The sequence below is a fragment of the Anopheles gambiae genome, chromosome 2 (genome assembly GCF_943734735.2).
Source record: "Anopheles gambiae chromosome 2, idAnoGambNW_F1_1, whole genome shotgun sequence".
Lineage (NCBI taxonomy): Eukaryota > Metazoa > Arthropoda > Insecta > Diptera > Culicidae > Anopheles > Anopheles gambiae.
Window position 1 is genome coordinate 80,094,800 of NC_064601.1, and position 19,555 is coordinate 80,114,354.

Genomic DNA, 19,555 nt, shown 5'->3' on the forward strand with positions numbered 1-19,555 from the left:
TTTTAACAGAAAGAATAGTTTTTTTTATACTGCAGATTCATAGCTCAATAAAAGCGAATCAAATAAATATTAAAAATTCGTATTCAATTTTGCACAAATATTCATTACATGAAGCGTATCTTCTTCATAGACACCAATCTCGATTCAATTATAAGACGATTCAATTATCTTTCTATCGTGGCTGTTCATATAATGCAGATCGAATTATTTGAGTTTCAATTATTAATTACATACACAACTTTAACAAAATTGATTTCTAGAGCCTATAAAGAATAACGTATACATGTAATACGGCTAAGCCGTTCCTCCTGAATAAGCAGAATAAAAAAAACCCCCCTAAAGAAATGTTGATGTTCATTTATAAAAAATCTAAAAGACCTGCTTTTTATTGATTTTAGAACTACAACCACTATAGGAACATGCTAGTTTTATGTACCTATAATGACACTATGGTAAATAAAAACACCTAAAAATTCATAAACATGGTCAAAAGGTAAATAATTTTAGTAAAACCGTATTTTAATGTAAAACCACCACTATTGGTACTACCACCACTATAGGTACATTATTTAATTATTTTAATTATTTCTTGAATAACACTTCCATATATTGACTGTTTAAAACAGACGTATAAAAGTATTTTCCTAGCTTTTTTAATGATAAATTATTAAAAATTGTTTAATTTATTGGCTTTATTCAAAAGATGTTTTTTTAATTAACAGTTTTACTATACATATTAATTCAAATTATTGAATTTACATGATTATGCTCTTTTACAGAGCAAATAAAAATCCGTTGACTCATTTCATATCATAATGTAATAGAAGGAGACAAATCATCAGTTGTTAAAACTGTATTCTTCTCACGATGCACAATGTGAGCACGATGAGTGAATAAAGTTGACGATCATTGTTGGAGCGTTTCTCACCATGAAGCATTATTTGTGGTTGCACATAGGTGAAAAATGAGAATGAGTGCTGCTGTAAAAGCACACGAAAGAACTCGCGACCCAAGTACAATGGTAAGCATGGTGGCAAGTAAACAGCATCAAAACTCGTTTTGCTGTATAACTTCATTTATTTGTGGTCAATATTCTTCAATTATTCAAAATTAAAAATAGTGCAAATTTTTATTCGTTGATGAGAAACAAGCAGTTTACAATCACTAAAGTAGTCAAGTTTAAAAAAAAAAAACGCATTGAGTACCTTTTTTAAACACACATGGCTAGATTAGTCGTTTCTTTTTATAAATTATCAATGCTGCACCTTTTCGAAATTGAACACGATAGTGTGCAGACCTCCAATGCTCCCACCTCTCACGCTCACCACAGCAAACGACAGCCGGAGGTAAGCTACGATCAGGTTCGCGCCCAGGTGTGCACTTTTGCTTTCTGAGTGTACCCGCGATCGGTCACAGCGTTCGTACAGCGTCCGTGCCGATTCACTACCCATAAACACACCGATCGTGCGTGATCAAACCAGCGCAGTGAGTGAAATCGGTGAACAGCCAGCGATTGTGCTGAAGTGAAACAACAACCAGTGTCTGCGAAGCGAAGTTAGCGTTTCTTCATTCAAACAGTATCCACCGTTTCTGCAGAGAGCTTATGGACCACATTGTGTTTTGAATGCGTTCGAAGATCGAGTGGTTTGTGGGGTGGAGTTCAAGGTGCTCGCAAGCGGAGCAGCTGTAATATTAAATATTGCTCAAAACAGAAAAGTGAACGTTGTGACACGATTGCATACATAAACGTGGTGCGCGTAGCGTTACTTGAGTGCGATCTGTCAGCAGTGTAAATCGAATGCTGTAACTCGAGGTGGTAACAGATCGTACCAGCGCGCTGTACCAGGGCATTACATCTTACCATGGAGGTGGCGTGGCGTTTCCGTATCATATTTGTGATGGCCTTCGTAGTGATCATATTCGGCGACCTGCTTGGATATGGCGGGGCCCGCAAGGAGCCCAAAGATAAGTCACTCCTATCCGGCTTTACCGAGGTCGAGGCAAACACGGCCAAAATGATTCCCACCGGAAAAGAAACTGCTACCGGTGCTCAAACACGCTCCAGTCCATCAAATGGTAGGTGACCAGAACCTTGGAGCTTGGGTGATAAATAAATAGCTTCGATAGTATAACAGGCGTACAATGCATAAAACGTGCAGAACCGTCACACTTTATTACCGTCATTAGTGCCCCGCCCTGCCTATGGATGAAATGCGTTTTTTATCGATTTGGTGTCGTGCGTGCGCCTTGTTTTTTGTATTTGCTTCACAGAAATCAGTAGCAATGTAGACGGTGACTTCGATCAGGACCAAGACACGACCGGCCTCTCGGCGGCAGAGCTGGCAGCGCGCAAGGAAAAGCTGAAAGCTTCCCTGCGCGAAGCGTGCCTTCCGAAGCTGCTGTGCGAGATGGCGGCCAAACCCAACTACTCACTGAACGTGCGCGAGCGGGATCTGCTCTCACTGATAAGGTAAGCGCAAGGACCTGTTCGGTGCAAGACGGTGCTGCGGGAACTTCCACTCACTGCTGTGCGATCGTGCGTGCGTGCGTGCGTGAGCTTACATCGTTTGTGGGTCTATTGTGGGTCATTGAAATGAAAACCAGTTTTGACTGCTTCTCGGTGTGGCCCGCGAAGCCCCGTTCGGAACTGGAAGTGAAAGGGAAGTTGCGCATGCGTACGCAGTACCCCGCGCGATCGCTTACATGCCACAGCAACTGCATCGGAACGGTTCAATAACATTAGAGTCTGCCGAGGGTGCTGCAATCGAGAAGCCGGTAGGGACCGATTTCCCCTGTTTGCTGCTTTGTTTACTGCGATGGAAATTGGTTTATTCCACTGTAGATTGGCTTCGGTGACGAAATTGCTCTAGTTTAAGAGTGCATCTCACCTGGACGATGCAATCGCTAAGCTTCTCATTACAATGATTTTATCGTGGCGAGAACGGGAACGATTTCGTCGTCGAGTCGCCGTGTGCTGGAACATTCGAATGCGGAAGCATCGCACTGACGCAATGAAACACACAAAAGCCCAAATTAATGGTCACACATCTAGAAGCGTCTTACAGTCCGCTCCACGCCTACCAATGCCTGTCGAGAGAGGAAAGTGTTACGAAGAACGCCCTTACTTCTGGAAGTTTGCTCAGCGGGGTTCACTTGTAGGTCTCGATCATTTGTGGCACGTGTGCGAATGAATCGATGGCTTTATGAGCGTGGAAGCAGACGATGACGCAGCGATCCTTGGTCGAACCACAACATATGAAATTGTTGTGCCTTCGCAGACGGCTCCGGATCCGGAGGCTTGATGCATTACGAACGCTACGTGAGTGATAAAAAAAACACTCTCTTCCCTCCTCTCCCTCCATTTTTAGCTCATTGGAGCAGAGCACATCCAGCATCTGGTTGTAACATTTTATTTCCCTCAGTTGCTCAATGAAGCTTGAACACACTGTATTACATCACTGTCAACCAACCAGTTTTCTCGGAAGGAGCAAAAATAACACAAAAGAGTGTGAAAAAAATCCGAAATACTGGATGGTAAATGTAACCGCAGGGCCCTTACATGGGTACTGGTTAAAGGTCAATAGTTTCGCCAATCCACGCGATTTCCATTAATTTTGGGTACCATGCGAATGATGGCCAACAAGCATCATTTCTGCACTTTTGTTTCTGTTTCTTTAACCTTGAGCGTGGTGAAAGTGACGCAATTAGCTCTGCATGTTGCTCGAAACGTAATCAATATAGGTCAAGGCCAACAACAAGAAAATAAACAATCTGACGGTTGTACTTTAAAATGTTATTTTACAAACAGGCGCAAATTCAGAGGGTTCGTGTCTTAAGATCACTCAAGTCTAAATGTTTGTAAGTTAGTGCCGCATTAAACGAAATTAGGTGTAATCACTTCATCCATCGGAATATGCCCACGAGACACTAAAACGCCATTCGCATGCAACCAGAACTTGTGCATTAGTATCTGTGTGGATTTAGACTCGAATCGATCGAGGTCAGCCACTTCAGGCCAACGCCGATGGTAACGTCAACCAAGTGTGTTGGTCGCTGCTGCTGTTGTTGTTTTGTTGCCCTCTCTTTCTCTTCCGCCGTTTTCCCACCCTGCCGCATCCTGCAGTAGGGGGTCTGTTATGAATTTCGAACAACAACGACCATCCCGCTCTTGCGAACGAACTCGATGTACCGTGATCGTAGCCATTTCGGTAGCGTCCACGCTACGCTGGGCCACACTTTACATCGGTCGCTCACTCGCAACCACTCACTTGTGTCGGGGCGTTGTTGGTGTTGGCCACCGCGAACTCTACCGCCGGATAATTGAGCGGTTTGTACGCAAAACGCTGTGCCGCGAAAATAAAGCCACCCGTTTGGTGGCGGCCATGGGTCACTCTCTTCAAAACGCGCTCGGAATGACAATCGGAACGGCTTTTTTCGGACGTCGATCGACGCTGGTGGTGGTCTCGCCCTCCCTTTCTGTCCCTTGCGTTGGGTTCCGTGAGGCAATGTAATGTGCGTATTTGCAACGGTTGAGTAACACACGGTCAAACTTTCGTTCGCTTTACACACGCGGTTTCTTTTCCGCACCGTTGGTTAAGGCGTGTTGCGTCGTTTGCTTGCAGTTTTTTTCTGAATCTAATGCACTTTGACGCATTTATATTGTTTTTAAATGTCGTTTGTTTTTTGGAAACAGCAACATTGAACTGTCGCTAAAACAAATCATAAACTACCTTGGATAGTCACTTGCTGCTAGCATTTAGTCCATAATTATCAACCGTCAAAACAACACAAAAACCCTTAGCACTGATTTTGGCATGATTGCAACCACACACGGTAGCAAAAGCGCACTGCTTGATGTCTCGACAGCTTCCTCACCTTGTTCTGCTGCCCGTTTGCAATCAATCGTCGCGAACCTTGTTCACCTTCGGTGTTGTAGCCACGCAAAATGTGAGCCAATAAAATGTCATGAGCGTCGTGCATGGCGTTTGCTGAATTTCGATAAGGCGTTAGACGATCAAACCAAGCGCAATGCAATTCTGCCGTCGGGTCGGGTTGGGTTGAAACGTTTGGAGTGGTTTTAGTTTTCTATAACTCGATAGGTGCCGTTCTGAAATTTCCATACAGGGTCGGACGAAGGGTCAACACAACGCAGTGTTATTGGTGTACCTCCTTGTTCGAGAACCGTTTGTAACACGGCATCTCGTAATGGAATTGTTAGCCAATGGTGGAGTGGCCTATAAATAAGTTTTTTTTTTCTCTCGATTACTGGAAGAGGCTTTCGCTTCCGATTTACTCGGTGCGCGTTTGAGAAGATAGGTTTAAACTTCCTGCGATGAATTAGCAATTGGCGAGGGACAGATTCAATTTTAATGTCGTCTGTGACAAGCAAGGATAAAAGTTTCATAGTTTACTGCTTGTGTTAAGCGTACACGAGATGGAAGAGGAATAATAAATAATTCAAAACAGACCATGATAGAACAGCTCAATTTCTGTTGTTAAATTTAAATATTTCACTTCCTTGTTTAGTGCTGAATTTTGCAAATTATTTGAAGTATACAAAACGAATAATACCATCCACGGCAATAACAATCTATTGCAGGTATAGTGAGCCCCTTTAAAAACCGAGCTTACACAATTTACCATAACGCCATCCAGATCTGGTCGCGAAACAAATGAACGAATTTCAACCAACGCCGATCATCGCTTTTTCTCGCCCCGCGCAACGTGCAACCGAATAGCGCAACGTGCTCCGGCACATTACATAACAATCCGGTTCCGTGCCGTTTTCGGTTCCACGCGGTGAGAAATCATCTGTTGGCGGGGTGCCCCACAGCACAGTCCAAAACTTTGTGCCACTTTGGCGCACGTGCTCTCTCCCATATGCTTCGTCTTGGTTGCGTGTTGAGCGTTTTCTCGATTCGCCCGGGCTGGGCGCAGATTGTAATCTTCCTACCGCCTGCGGGACAGTTCAGCATCGACAACTGACTGCGCACCCCGATAAACCGCCCCCGACATAGCTTGTGTACCGCGTATCAGCGATCTGCGAAAACTAAAACTCGATCGACAAATAACGACACATTTAATAATACGGAATAATATGTACAATGTACTATATTACACACGTTTGACGGCAGCTAATGATAGGCTTTATCTAAACTTTTATTTTTTTTCCTTCTCTTTCTGGCAGGTCTACCACCTTATCGCTGACGATGGCTGTAAGTCCGACGAAATGGCACTTTGCGGCACACATGGGCCAGCTGCTCAGGGACGCTGGTGATGCGCTCGTGACGCCGATCGGATGCTCCCATCTGTGGCCGAGCTGCCCGTACAGCTCGAAAAAGCTGCTCAAGCTAACCAACGTGGTGCACCTGAAGTAGGAGTGCGTAAGCAACGGAACCACCACCAGTCGCAAGTGAAACAAGTCAAGTCGAGCCGGGCGCCTATGCCAGCGCTGTGTGTGTGTGTTATGTTGCATTGCGTACGCACACGACCAGTGCGAGCGTATGAGAAACTGCGCTAATGCTTGCGTCTCGAGCAGCGTAACACACCCAAAAGCTGTAAATTCGACCAGCGAGTAGAAGCATAGGATTTACGGGCGAAAAAAACCTTCAACAATCGTTTGGACTGTTTTAGTTAACATTCCAAAAAACCCGACGCCTAAAGCAAGCGCTTCCGCCCCGTCCCGTTCAACAATCAGCATACAGCAAGCCGCATGCTTTCTTTCGCCAAACGAACCAGAAAACTACGGAACGGATCGATTTACTCCCGGTGCAATGTGTAACGATGCGTTCGAGAGTCAATTGTTAACGCCCGAGGAAGTCATGTTGCTGGCATTTTTTTAATGTAACGAGAGGGGGAACCCTCTCGAAAAACAAGCGCATGCAAACAAACAAAGCATTGTGGAAGCTCTGCTCAGCAATTTGCAGGAAGTTGTAGGAAAGCGGTATGACAGACAGCAGGGGTGTTAAATACAAAAAAAAACCCGTTGCCCGTTTACCTTATACGGATGATTAGGTTTAGTAGCTGATGCTCTCGGTTATTACCCACCGCGTGTTGTTCCACCCCACACCCCACTGCAGCCAATTCCATCGTCGCTTCTTACCCTTTAGCGCCGACGCCAATTGGACTTGTAGTGTAAAAAGCAACCGCCAAGCTGCTAACAAAATATGGTACCGATTTTTCACGGCTAATGCGCTACATGCCGGCTGCCGTCACAGTCATCTTAAGCCATCAATGGTTTTCAGCGATTCTGCTTCCGCGCTGGCAAAGCGTGTGGCTCGATTGTGGCAAGTTTCAACGCGCTTAACGACCGCGTACGTGCGAATGATTCGATTACGAAGCGCCCACTGCGAAGGCTAATTTGTGCATTTTTATGCGTGCGGAAATGCGTACGGAAGGGGGTGATTGTTCGTGTGTGTGTGTGCTTGTGCATGTACATACATATATACAGATGTTACATCGTGTGCGCGTAACATCTACGCGGAACCACAGTTAAACAATTCGGTGAACCGTTAAATGTGATCGATAAAAGGTTGTCAAGTGTGAAATAATGGCAACACTGTAATAAATCTCGCTAGCGTAGGTAGGTAGGATATGAATAAATTATCTTCCACCGGGTCAGATGTAAAGGGACGAGCCGGTCCGATCAGGAGCCGTGGAGGAGAGAGAGAAAAAAGTGAAACTGAAGAGAAAACAATAATTAAGTGCACTTACCGGTAGCGTAAAAAATAGGGAATCGAAATGCTTTTAGGAAACATGCCAGTCGGTGGCAATGAACTGTTGTAAATAAATAACTTCTACAATGTTGATCTAGTGTATAATGTAAAGCAGGACGGTACAATGCGTGATAGAATGTAGCGAAATTGCGTCATAGATTTTCTACGACAACCAGCGCCGCCGTATTATCCCCGTCAGTTTAGCTTCACCTAGAAATTCATTCTAGTGAGCAAATTTAGCTTCTAGAAAGTGACAAAGCGAACCGTTTTATGATTGTGCACACAATGTTTAGAGCTCGATAAGACCACGGAGGGAAAAGTGATTTGCTTTGTTTTAAGTTGTGAATAAAATTGCAAGCCACCCAAACGGTGTAAACGCTGGCTTGGGCAGGAGAAATTTTACCCGAGAGCTCACTCGAGTGCCATACGCGTCGTATCGTCTGAGAGTGAAATACAGTAACGTACATTTAAATTCTAAAAGTTTCTGGCGTTCTAATTCACTGTCCCTCCTTCGCTGCACTTTACACTGTTCTCGGTCCGCTGACCATTTTGCTCTGCACACTTCTGGCCACGCCGGACCAGATATCCATTCCCCGGACACACCGCGACAAGCACGCAAAGCGCAAAACTTTTCACCTCGAAACAGCGAACCCGGCATCCTGGCCGGGTGAAGATTTATTGCATTCAACAGCTTTCAGCCGTGGCGTGCATGTGTGCGCTATCTGCCGGCCCATTGCTCTCATTTTCCCTGATTCGACGAAAGTTTTTCTTCCCGAAAGGATTGGGGAGGGATTTGGTGCTGCCTCCCAAATGGTAACGCTTGTTTTCGCCGCCACCGAGTCGACAACGGGTCTCGGCTATCAGCAGACAGTGGTCCGGAAAACGCGAATAAAATCTTGCACCATTAAAGCATCCGGGAGGGGATGAGGTAGGCTACGTTTCCCATGCGCCACACACACACGCTTGCACATACACGATCCTATAGGTAAGCATGATTTACATGCGATCCAGGCAGCATTCTCTCGGTTCGATTCGGTTTGCCCACCTCGACAAATGACAAATCGGACCCCTACCCCTAAAGCGCATCGTGCCACTGATAACCCAGAATAGTGTTGGGTGGTTTTTCTTTTGGCTTTTCCTTTGGTTTTTTTGCTAGCTGTCCTACCTGTCCACGGTCAGGGCTCGTTCTTTACACCCGAAATCTCACCATATCTATCCGATTGTTGCAAATCGTTGTCCTAATTCTTGTTGTTCGCTTCGTTCCGTACGAACGCAAGGGAAGCATTTGAGTCAGTCCAAGCTGACGTGCAAGCAAACGGGTATGGTTCTCGTGCGAAATGTTTACCATCCGTCTTGTTTTAATCCGGCGGTGCCACACTTTATCTGCTCACGCTGGCTGGATTACAAGCGATTTAAAGTTCCCGTTCGCTTCGAAGTGCTGGGCCATTTTGGAGCTGTTACGGCGTACCGAGAAAAGGAGCAGCTTTCGTTTCGCCCCAAACATTAGCCTTAGTTGCGTTTACAAAATATACATCAAAACCCGTACCCAATGCTGTCAGACGTCACAAACAAAAGTATACCGCAGGTGAATATTTCCCTAATTTTTCCCCCGAGTGGTAGTTTCACACCCACACAGCAAGAAACAAAACCTATTGTGGAGAAGGTGTCGAGACGTGCGTGAAAGTAGAGTGTTGTGATTGGTGGAACGGTTGGCGTGTGGATGGCGACTTACCTTGGCAACTATAGCCATTTTTGTTCAGCTCGAATCCCTCCGAGCAGTCGCACTCGTACATGCCATCGTGCAGCTCGTAGCACAATTGCTCACAAGGACTCCCGTGGCCACAACGTCCTGAAAACATAATAAAATGCACGGGATGATTACGTATGAGCGATGAGAAATAAATCGGTAACGAAGGGAAAACAGGTGGCAAAGGGAGGGCGGACACGAGGTGCGTGCACCCATCAAACCGCAGTGTGCATGCTGGGAAGGACGAAATCAATATTCGAAATGGCATACAACTGTGAACGGAACGCGCGAAACAAGGAGATAAACGGTGAAACGAAAATGCAAACAGTATGCAAATGAAAATAAAAGTTTCTCTTTTAGCAGAACCACATTTTGATGCCATTTTTATGATAAGAATAAACTAGGATAAACGACGTAACGGAAAATATGTGATGAGGATGACACTGCAAGTGACCAAATGCATACAAACTTAAATATATTGCTAAAGATGTTTCAATTGCTTGCCATGATCTTCGCTCAAAATTCACTGATCAATTTCACGCAATAGTGTCGTAGAAGCATTTAAGTGAATAGTTTTGTTTTAAGTTTCTCTTCATCTGTATTTCCAGCGGTTCCACTAGATTCAAACTGACCAAACTTCCACTCAAAGTGTGCTACATCAAGTGTTATTGAGTGCAATGCAAAATGAAAATAAAAAATTTGCTCAAAATTTGAAAATCAACGATAGTCCGACAAAACGAATCATTATTGCATACATTTAGGCGTTTTATTTTGAGACACCATTCCGACATTTCAAATACGATCGGAATTTGCAGTCTACGTAATAGTGATGGGTAAAGTTGGCAAAAATCCGGAGTCGACTCCGATCCGATTCCGATCAATTCGGAATCGACTCCGGAAGGTAGGTAGCGCTTCAATATCCGGAGTCGTTCGGAATCGTCCGGAGTCGCCCGGAGTCGCCCGGAGTCGCCGGGTGTCGCCCGGAGTCGGAGTCATCCGGAGTCATCCGGAGTCGTTCGGAGTCGTTCGGAGTCGTCCGGAGTCGCCCGGAGTCGGAGTCGTCCGGAGTCATTCGGAGTCGTTCGGAGTCGTTCGGAGTCGTTCGGAGTCGTCAGAGTCGTCCGGAGTCGCCCGGAGTCGGAGTCGTCCGGAGTCGTTCGGAGTCGTTCGGAGTCGCCCGGAGTCGTTCGGAGTCGTTCGGAGTCGTCCGGAGTCGTCCGGAGTCGGAGTCGTTCGGAGTCGTCGACTCCGGACGACTCCGGTCGACTCCGGACGACTCCGAACGACTCCGTCTCCGGGCGGATTTAGTGGTTCCATTTTGCCGGAGTCAGAATCGGACTAACAATAGTCGAAGTCGGATCGGAGTCGTGGGTGCGCTCCATACAGCACATCACTACTACGTAAGCATCGGAATTTGAAGTTTAGCTAATGATCCAAGAACTGGATTTTGCTCTTTGTTCTGTGTGTGTCATTCATGTTCGATGTCGTGTTTGATTGGTGCCAGAGCGCTGTTACTAATCCTGTTAATAGAGAAACAATTCGTATGGGGTTCCTGATTCTGAAGGTTTACTTTATAACAACGGTTGGCAAAGCCCGGCCCGCGGGTCAAAAGCCGGCCCGCCGCAACATTAAATCTGGCCCGCGAAAAGATTTGTCTGATTCTGAAATTCTTACCTTTGTATACAAATTCATATACAAATTACTGAACATCTTTGAACATGACATTTCATACCATTGAACTCTTCCAAATTGGATTATAGTAACATTGGATTGGCTAACATTGTAACTCTAGTATTGCTTCTACATGACAACGATCATCTCCATTTGAACATAGAAACCAATATTTAAAAAAAACCCTGAATGATGTTTTTACCAGTGCGACGATTACAAGCTGTTGCGTTTGAAGAGTACAACAATTATCAAGAAGGTTTTCTTAAAAAAAGGAATCAATTCTCAATTTGTCTGACATGGCATTACTTGTTCGTAAAGCATCATAATAGCTACTGAATGAACGATTGTCTCAATAATTTTTCATTCGCCAAGGTTTTTGTATCATCTCCAATATTAAACATCTGCGTCGCCTATTTGCCCTTATATTGTCGGAGGGAATGTCCAAGAATCCTCCTTTATTGTAGGACGCAAACGTGAACCGATTTTGTGAAGACTTTTACCGGTAAAATCAGGCCCGGTGCACCGTACACACTCCGAGCTGCAAGCTGTCAAGCACCTCAAAATTCTGCAACTAATTGATCAGAACCCGCACAAAATGGCGCCGCAGAAGACGCTGACAATGTTTCCGAGTATGCGGCAGTTATCCGACCAGACCTGCTACAATGCACCTTACCCGTTGCCGTAATATTTTCCCTGGTAGACGCGGAGCACTCTTATGCTATCGATGTGCTGGACAACATATTAGTATACGTGAACCGTTTGAACAACGAATAACAAATTACAAAGTTACGATGCATGCGGCCCTCGGGCCGTAGTTTGGAGAACCATGCGCTAGAAGCTCGCGCCCTCGATCGCGCCCTGCAGGACGTTATGGGAAATAGCCGAACGTTCGGTGATACGGTAATGCTGGTATGTGGCGACTTTCGACAGATACTGTTAATCGTTCCGTGTGGTACCAACGTCCAGGTGCTGCAGCAGTGCATCCGGCGGAGCATGCTGGGGGGTAAATTTAGGGTATTGCGTTTGCGGAAAAACATGCGTGGGCCAATAGCCCAGACTGTTAAAGATGTTAAAGAGCGGAGAGAGTTCGCATAATTTCTGCTCCGTATCGGCGTGAGTCATACGACGTACGGCATACGACATTCCCGGGATTCGATAAGGCGTATGCCAAGATACCACGGGACTTGATGAATTTATATCATTGAATGCAATTCTTATAACATTGATAAGACATATACGTCCCAATAAACGTTGTGTAACCCTTTAACCGGGCCATTTTAACTAGTCACAAATAAAAATAAACAAAAAAATGCATTCTCCTGACCTGCGGCTTTCGATCAATTAATAAGTTTGATCTTTTAAGTCAAAAGTTTGCCAACCGCACTATTTTAAACATGGCGGTTCCGTAGTACATTCGTTAACTCGCACGACTTAACAAAAAGCCTGCCATGGCCTCAATTCTAGAATGGACCGTCCTTCGGTAGCAATAACTAACTAGCTAGCTGAGTGGTGCTGAATAAGTCTCGAAAGCAAGTAGGAATACATGTCCGCGTAGGATGTTACGCCGAATAGAAGCAGAACAATTTAAAAATTTGAATTATAATGCCTATTAACTGGCGAATAAGTTTACTATGATGTCTCTGAAAAAGATTTTTTTTTTCGGTTTAACGATTATACATATTTGTATATGTTTGGTACACATCCATGAGCACCCTTAAACGAATATATATCCACTGTGTATAAGTATTTATGCTATATTCAAAGAGTCAAAAAATACTTTTCCTACGATCACAATTGTACGTGTTCCCTGTTTCTGCAATATATAACACATCTAACAATAATTTGCTTGTTAATGACACAGCCATATGCACGAGAACGAAAGGGAAAAAATCAATTCGGGAAATATGTCATTTTCTCGTTTTATCACTGCAATTTACTCGCTCATCACAGTTACAATTTTGCAACTTTTCCGCTTTTCTGCACAAGCTTGCAAACGCGTCGTAGCTGTGGTTTCAAGAAATCAAAAAAGAAATTGGAACAAAAAAACACCCATACATCTATCTACTAGCCAATATTCAGAACGTAGCACCATCCAACCTACACTCGGGTAGTTCCTTTTTTGCGAACAGGAAAAGGCCGGAAACATCGTGGAAAGGCACTTGTCACCAGCATCCTCTTGGGCAGTTCCGCTGCCACTTGGCACCGCACCGAAGGTGCAAAGACAATGAAAAGCAGCCGGGAAACGCCATTAGTTTCATATTACTTCCTCGGTGTCAGTGGTTGAGTTATAAAATTTAATCAAAAACTTGTTGATATGCAATTAGCTGTCTTCGTTCGTGTGCACGAATGACAGCAAAAGCATATTTCGGAAAAGTCGAACGACTTTCCCCACCGCACTGAGGGAAGCTTTCTGGTCGTTACAGTTTCCGTTGCATTGTGCCGGGCGAGCACATAATGCCGAGAAGACTCGTCGTCGGCAATTGTGATGCAAGCTCGACAGTGTCGGCGACTGATAGTCGACGAGTAAACTTAAGGAGCTAGCGGACCGTATGCACGACGTTTGGGCAAGTTCTATCTTTCTATGGTAGAGTGTTAAGCCTTTTTGTTTGTCATATCCAGTTCTACTCTGTTTCGTTGAAGTTACTGATGGAATTGAGTAGCTGATGGAATGACAATAAAGACGACTATTTTCAAATATCACTGAATTGACTAAAAAACAAACAAAAAATCAACAGTGTTCATTACTCCGTTTTAAGTCAAAACTCAAAAAGTCACGTCGAACAAACCATCTCAATTCGTCTACAAACACCTTAGTATGCCTCGCCGAAGAAAAGCAACATTTGTCATGCTGCCAATGCGAACAGTTGCTGGATAGCCAAAGGACAACGAAAAGATTAATGCTTCTTCGTAAAACGTCGAATATTGGAAGCGTTGACAAATCGACGACCTTAATTTCGGTAGATTGTATGTGCAGGGGGATGTATGTGTGCGGGTGTGCTTACGGCGAACACAGTTGTAGAGAAAAATGCTTAGAGCGTTTTTGTGTGCTCTATTCCGGTAGAATACAAATTGATATTTTGACGCAAACGATGCAGTGATGTGTTTGTCATTATTTGACGATTATTTGACGCAAAGGTATTTATAATCAATCACGCCGTTTTCGTCTCATTCGTTAATGGCTTCTATTTTTTACCGACCGAACGGGATTCAAATGACCAAATGATTTTAATTTATTATGTTTTGCAATTCGAAATAAGTGTTTTAACGTTACTTTCCTAATATTGCAACATATTCTGATGATACGACACTAAAATTAATTCTGCAAGAAAAATCAAACGAAGAATCTTTCCAATGCTCACACAAGTTTGAGGTTTTGCTTTCTGCTTATTGGACACCTCTGTTTATATCGGAGATTAAAAAAAATCCTTGAGCACTCTTTCAGAATCAGTATAAAGACAGAGAGACAAAAAGTCCAATAAAGACAACACAAAAAGCCCTACCGAACCGTAAATTCCCTGTCCCATTGGTGAGTTTTGACATGCGTGTGTAGCTGACTTTCTCAAAACGGGTCCTTTTTTCTGCAAACATTTTGTTCCCCCATTTGCCAATGTTTAAGATATTAGGCAAACATTCTCTTCGCCCTTTAACCGAACCACCGCGTTTGATTCGTAAACGCTACGAAACTGTTACCTTCGCAAATCGCGAACACAGCTCAAATCCGCCACGGCCCTGCTGCAAAACATAACTCATCCATAATTCATGACACTCCCTTTCATTTTACCTCGGTTGGCTCTTCCCTTATCGCGAGCCACATGTTTGACGAACGGAACCGAGAAAAAGCTAAGCTACGTTATGCTTGTTTTACCCACTGGGTGATTACTATTTCCTGTCCCACTGTGACGCTCTGCAGGACTCTCACGGTCGATGTTTGCCTTTTTTCTTACATATCCTATTCCTCCCCCCCCCCCCAGTACGGTTGGTTCTGTTCGATGTCTTTCAATTCCCCTAGCCGGCTGTGCGGTTGTAGTGGCCTTGTGTCGATAGTGATGGAGCGGTTTCCCGGTACAACGACGACTGTGAGCTAAAGAAAACGGAACCCGTGCACGGGCGAAGTCAAGATGTCATTTTAAAAAAGGTTCAGTAGGGTTTTCGTGGAACTGCAAAGCGTAGAAGGAAGGTAAAGCATCACGAGATCAAATTGGACTAGTAGAGCGAAGCGTGGGAAAGGGATACTGTGCTACATGAACGCACGGTACAAAATGGCAAGATACCATTTTGTGCCCGTTCGCATAGAAATCTCCGGCTCTCTCGTATTGCGCCCGAAACAACTCGTCTCCTTTATGAAGCGAATGAAATCATACAGACGGGCACATAAATCATCATTCGCAGTGTGTTAGACGACGACTTTTTGTCCACATTTCGCATGAGATGTATGTAAGTGTGTGTGTGTGTGTGTGTGTGTGTGTGTGTGTGCGTCTCGCTCGGCACGTTTGACTTACGAATGCGGCACCACTCGTAGCTCCGCACACAAAACCCCCGAGACATGCAAGGATACCATGCCCGTAAAGACAAGGTGATGCGAAACCCTTACGTGCTGGTGTGCTTAGCGTGTGCCGTACGACACGACCAAGTCGAAAAGTGAAGAATCCTATTAGTGCTGGATTGTAGTTTTATACAGCTGTAAGGAGTGTTTTCAACCTAGCATCACTAGCGAAAATAAGCTTTTCATCGTGCGAACTGGGCGCTATTCAATGGAGCCAAGCAAGCAAGTGACAGTAGCGGCACGGCAGTTTAAAACATACATTCAGAAGGGATGAAAAACAATCTGAAACTCAACCTACATTCACTCACCAACAGGGTGAAGGACTTGTGGCAAAAAGGAATTCCTAATTGTCCCACGATGACACTAGGTGGGCTTTATGCTGTGCGTTTCCATACCGATGAACAAAAACAACAACGAAGCACGGTGCCAAAGAAAATGAGCTTTCGTTTTCTCGTTTGGTCGGATCATCATCCGAGTGCTATCTGTGTCACTAGCGAATTATCCTTCTATTTATCATGATTTTATCTGCAGTCAACCCTGCCCAACAGTGGCGGAGCAGTGTGTGAGGAAAAAAATAAGAAAGGCACGCTGAAAACGCCCTCCGTTGTTGGAAAAATATAACGAGAAAATGTTCATACAAAGCTCATCGTGTTTACAATTTCCATCAAGGACACTGAGCACACACACATACACATACACGTATAAACGCCACGAGAATAAATCGAACTCACTGAATAGAGAATAGGACAGATAGGAACGCACATTCGGAGAAAGTTTTGAACCAATGTTTGGGACCGTTGGGCTGCTGCTGGTGCTGCTTCTGCTGGAGGGTTAGAAAAATATACCCGAGGTATCCCGTGCACCCTAACATGTTTCCTACCAAACGAGCAATCCGCTCGGCACCGTGTCGCTTGCGGAGCCGGATGATCATTATGAATAAATAAATGTTAAGCACCGAAAATTGCATTAAATATTAAGCCTACGCAACGTTTGAGGGCGTTCTGAAAGGCGGCAAACAGCGCACACGCAGGACGCCACAAAACGATACGAGATCGAGGCTTCCGGTCCCAACGCCTCCAGTCGGTTGCGTAGCGCAACGGCGGACCACCCGTCATGCGTGCGCCCGCGAAAGACGTATGAAAGTTTGAAGGCTAGAGGCGGAAAACATGGAAAGCCTGCTGCAAGTACTGCCACCTTTGGCTTTTTTTTTGTTGTTGCTGCTGTTCGGTTGGTTTATCGTTCGAATGGCCCAATTTCTCAAGCACCCACGGTCGGTACGCGCGACCATATTGATGCTGATGATGATGAGGCTGAGGACGAATTAGACGATACAGCACGACTCGCACACAGGCATCCACTGTTGGGCCGGAAAAAGGTGCACGAAAATCATAAACCAGATTATCATTTGATCGTTTCGACGAGAAGATAAACCTCCTAATTGAACAATACTGCCCCTGGGCGTAGTAGGAAGTGTATGCAAATGGCACGAAATACTATGCATGAAATACAACAAAAATAATCGATTCTGTAGTGAGTGCCTTTCGAGCAAACTAATGAAGTTTTTTTTAGCTTTTGTTAAATTAAATGAAGTGAAAAGATGTTTTAAAAATGAATCCACAATAGAAACTGAATGTTTACCTCAAACTATCGTTGGGTTAGTTGGCCCCAAGCACCAAACAGCCTTGAAACAGTCTTACAAGTAGTGCACAATCAATGCTATCTTCTTCGCGAACAAATAAAATCTGTAAAGCGGCATTCAGTGTTAGTCTGAGTTTAAATCTGTAACATAGTTTAAATAAAATGCATTCCTTGTATACGAAGGAATCTTGATGATTATGCATCGTAGTCAACATGAAAAGATTCGTCTATATGGAAGATTAAACTATTTTACTTGGGGCGAATTTGAACTTTTATTAGGAAGAAGAAGAAAAATGCAAGGTTTGATAAAAAGTAAATATGTAAATATGCTAATACTGACTGATTAAGCAATACGGTCTATATGACATTTCTTTCTAAACGAAACAAAAAAAACTGATGTTATTAACCGTGCCCAATCATTTTAAATCCCTCAAATAACTTATTTTCACCAAAACGAATCCACAATAAACGATTTAAAAAATCGATGGAACGAAATCGAACCCTATTGAGCTAAGCAAAGGCCGACAAGTGTTACAAAGTTATAACATTTCAATTAAAATCAAGATCTTAAACATCACATTAACTTACAGCTACATGGAAAGTTGTAAACTTCCGTAAACTATAGAATTATTCAGTGAAATAGCATCTACAATACCGACCTAACGAAGGATCAAACAAATTACGTACCAGTAAATAAAACACATCGAAAGAATTTGCCCAGCGTACGATTGCACGAAGCGCGTTTGTTATTCATAGGATACTACGGAAATGTTTTCTAATTTGCCTTCAAATCCATTGTAAAGCAACAACATTCGGGGTCTTCCTGCATGGTTGATTCAAGGTTGATGATCCACCGTGCTCTCGTAAGACCCGGTGAAAAGTACGCTGGGTTGGGGTTTGCTTCGCGTTTACCGCTTTTTCCCACACTTGCGCATACTCTGCCAGGAGGCACAATTGACATTTGAACCGTAGAGCAGCCATCCAGCCAGTTTGTAGAGCAAAAGTAGCCGGCAAGTTTGATAGCCCATTCGGTGGAAGAGTTTAGTGTGGAATTCAGTACTTGGAAGAAAAAAAAATATTGGCGGGAAAACAAAGGAAAGTGGGAATATGCGTAACGAATGTTGCGCAATGAAATTTCTTTCAAAGGGATCCTTCTTTTGATAAGTTTGACATCTTCCTGCTGCCAGGTCGTAATTTAAAAAGTGCCATAATTGAGTGGACTCCTGTATCGTTACGATGCTGAACGATACCATTCGACGACAAAGCCACAGGGAATATGCACAATGTTTCATACTAACACTTCTTTCTCTGCTCGTTCCCAATGCAGTGGAGCATTACGGTAAGCATTGGTCGCAGCTGTTTTGAACGACAAACAGAAGAAGAAAACATTCTGTCACAAACAGGTTAGACTTCATACATCAAACCGAGTGTTTGATAGGCCTTTCGCTCCTTTCGCCTGTTTGAACAGTAAACGTGAACGAAGCTGCTACTACTCGTTCCGCTAAGCGTTTTGCAGCTTGTTAGAGGCACACACTTCTAGGGCGTCGAAACTGTGCGAACTGTCGTGCGGTTCCGTTTCCTAACACCATTATGCACTATAATGTACGATGCAGTCGTTTCGCGCGGAGGTTTTTGTTTGCCGGTTTCATGTGCCGGTTAGCGAGCAAAATTTTCAAAAAGCTTCTCGCAAGCCATTCACCATGCGCTGGCGTACGAGCGCACATTTGTGCTTTGTCATGCGTCTGCAAACAGGACGCGAAAAGTTTAATCCTTTGGCAAGTTGTGAAAAGCCCGTAACAGTCAAAACAGGCTGAAATGTGTTTATCTCTATGGGGATGTGTGTCGCGAGTTGTGTGTGTGTGTGTTTTTTTTTGGTTTGTTTTGTTATTGTGTTGCAGCTCAGCTTGACGTACTTCCATCTTGAGGCCACTTTATCAAACTCAAAGCCTGTTAGAGATTGAAGCAAGCAGCACTAACAACAACAAAATAGACACCGAGATGGAAGCATCGACTATAACATCAGTGACAGATGGCAAGCAGTGCAGAACGTGAAAAGGCACACACACACACACCTCCGTTCGGGCCGTAGCAGCATTTTTCCCAATACAATATTTAGACGCAGAGCTTTTGTGTATGCACGATGCATGAGTGAAAAGCTTGCTAAACATACAAACACACATACATAGCTGACGAAATGTCGGCAAGCAGCTCTCCCAGGGTAAAGCAGATACGGGCACTTTA

The 19,555-nt window shown here is 44.2% G+C and overlaps 2 protein-coding genes across 8 annotated transcripts in view; one reads left to right on the forward strand and one right to left on the reverse strand.

Moving 5' to 3' along the window:
• LOC1274724 (uncharacterized) overlaps window positions 1-19,555 on the reverse strand; it is a 129,690-nt gene that overhangs the window by 62,686 nt on the left and 47,449 nt on the right. For 5 of the 7 annotated variants that reach the window (XM_061642305.1, XM_061642304.1, XM_061642302.1 and 2 more), the window contains exon 3: window positions 9,448-9,564. The exons of 1 other annotated variant lie outside the window; for it this stretch is intronic. In XM_061642305.1, coding sequence (XP_061498289.1) covers window positions 9,448-9,564 — 117 coding nt within the window. Of the gene's footprint in view, window positions 1-9,447; window positions 9,918-19,555 lie in introns of those variants that run through there. One more of the 7 variants, XM_061642300.1, reaches the window with a different exon arrangement.
• Window positions 1,372-8,195, forward strand: LOC5667187 (uncharacterized). Its single transcript, XM_001688464.2, has 3 exons — window positions 1,372-2,076; window positions 2,272-2,470; window positions 6,188-8,195. Exons 1-3 carry the CDS (start codon window positions 1,863-1,865, stop codon window positions 6,375-6,377), a joined length of 603 nt encoding a protein of 200 aa, XP_001688516.1. The 5' UTR covers window positions 1,372-1,862; the 3' UTR covers window positions 6,378-8,195.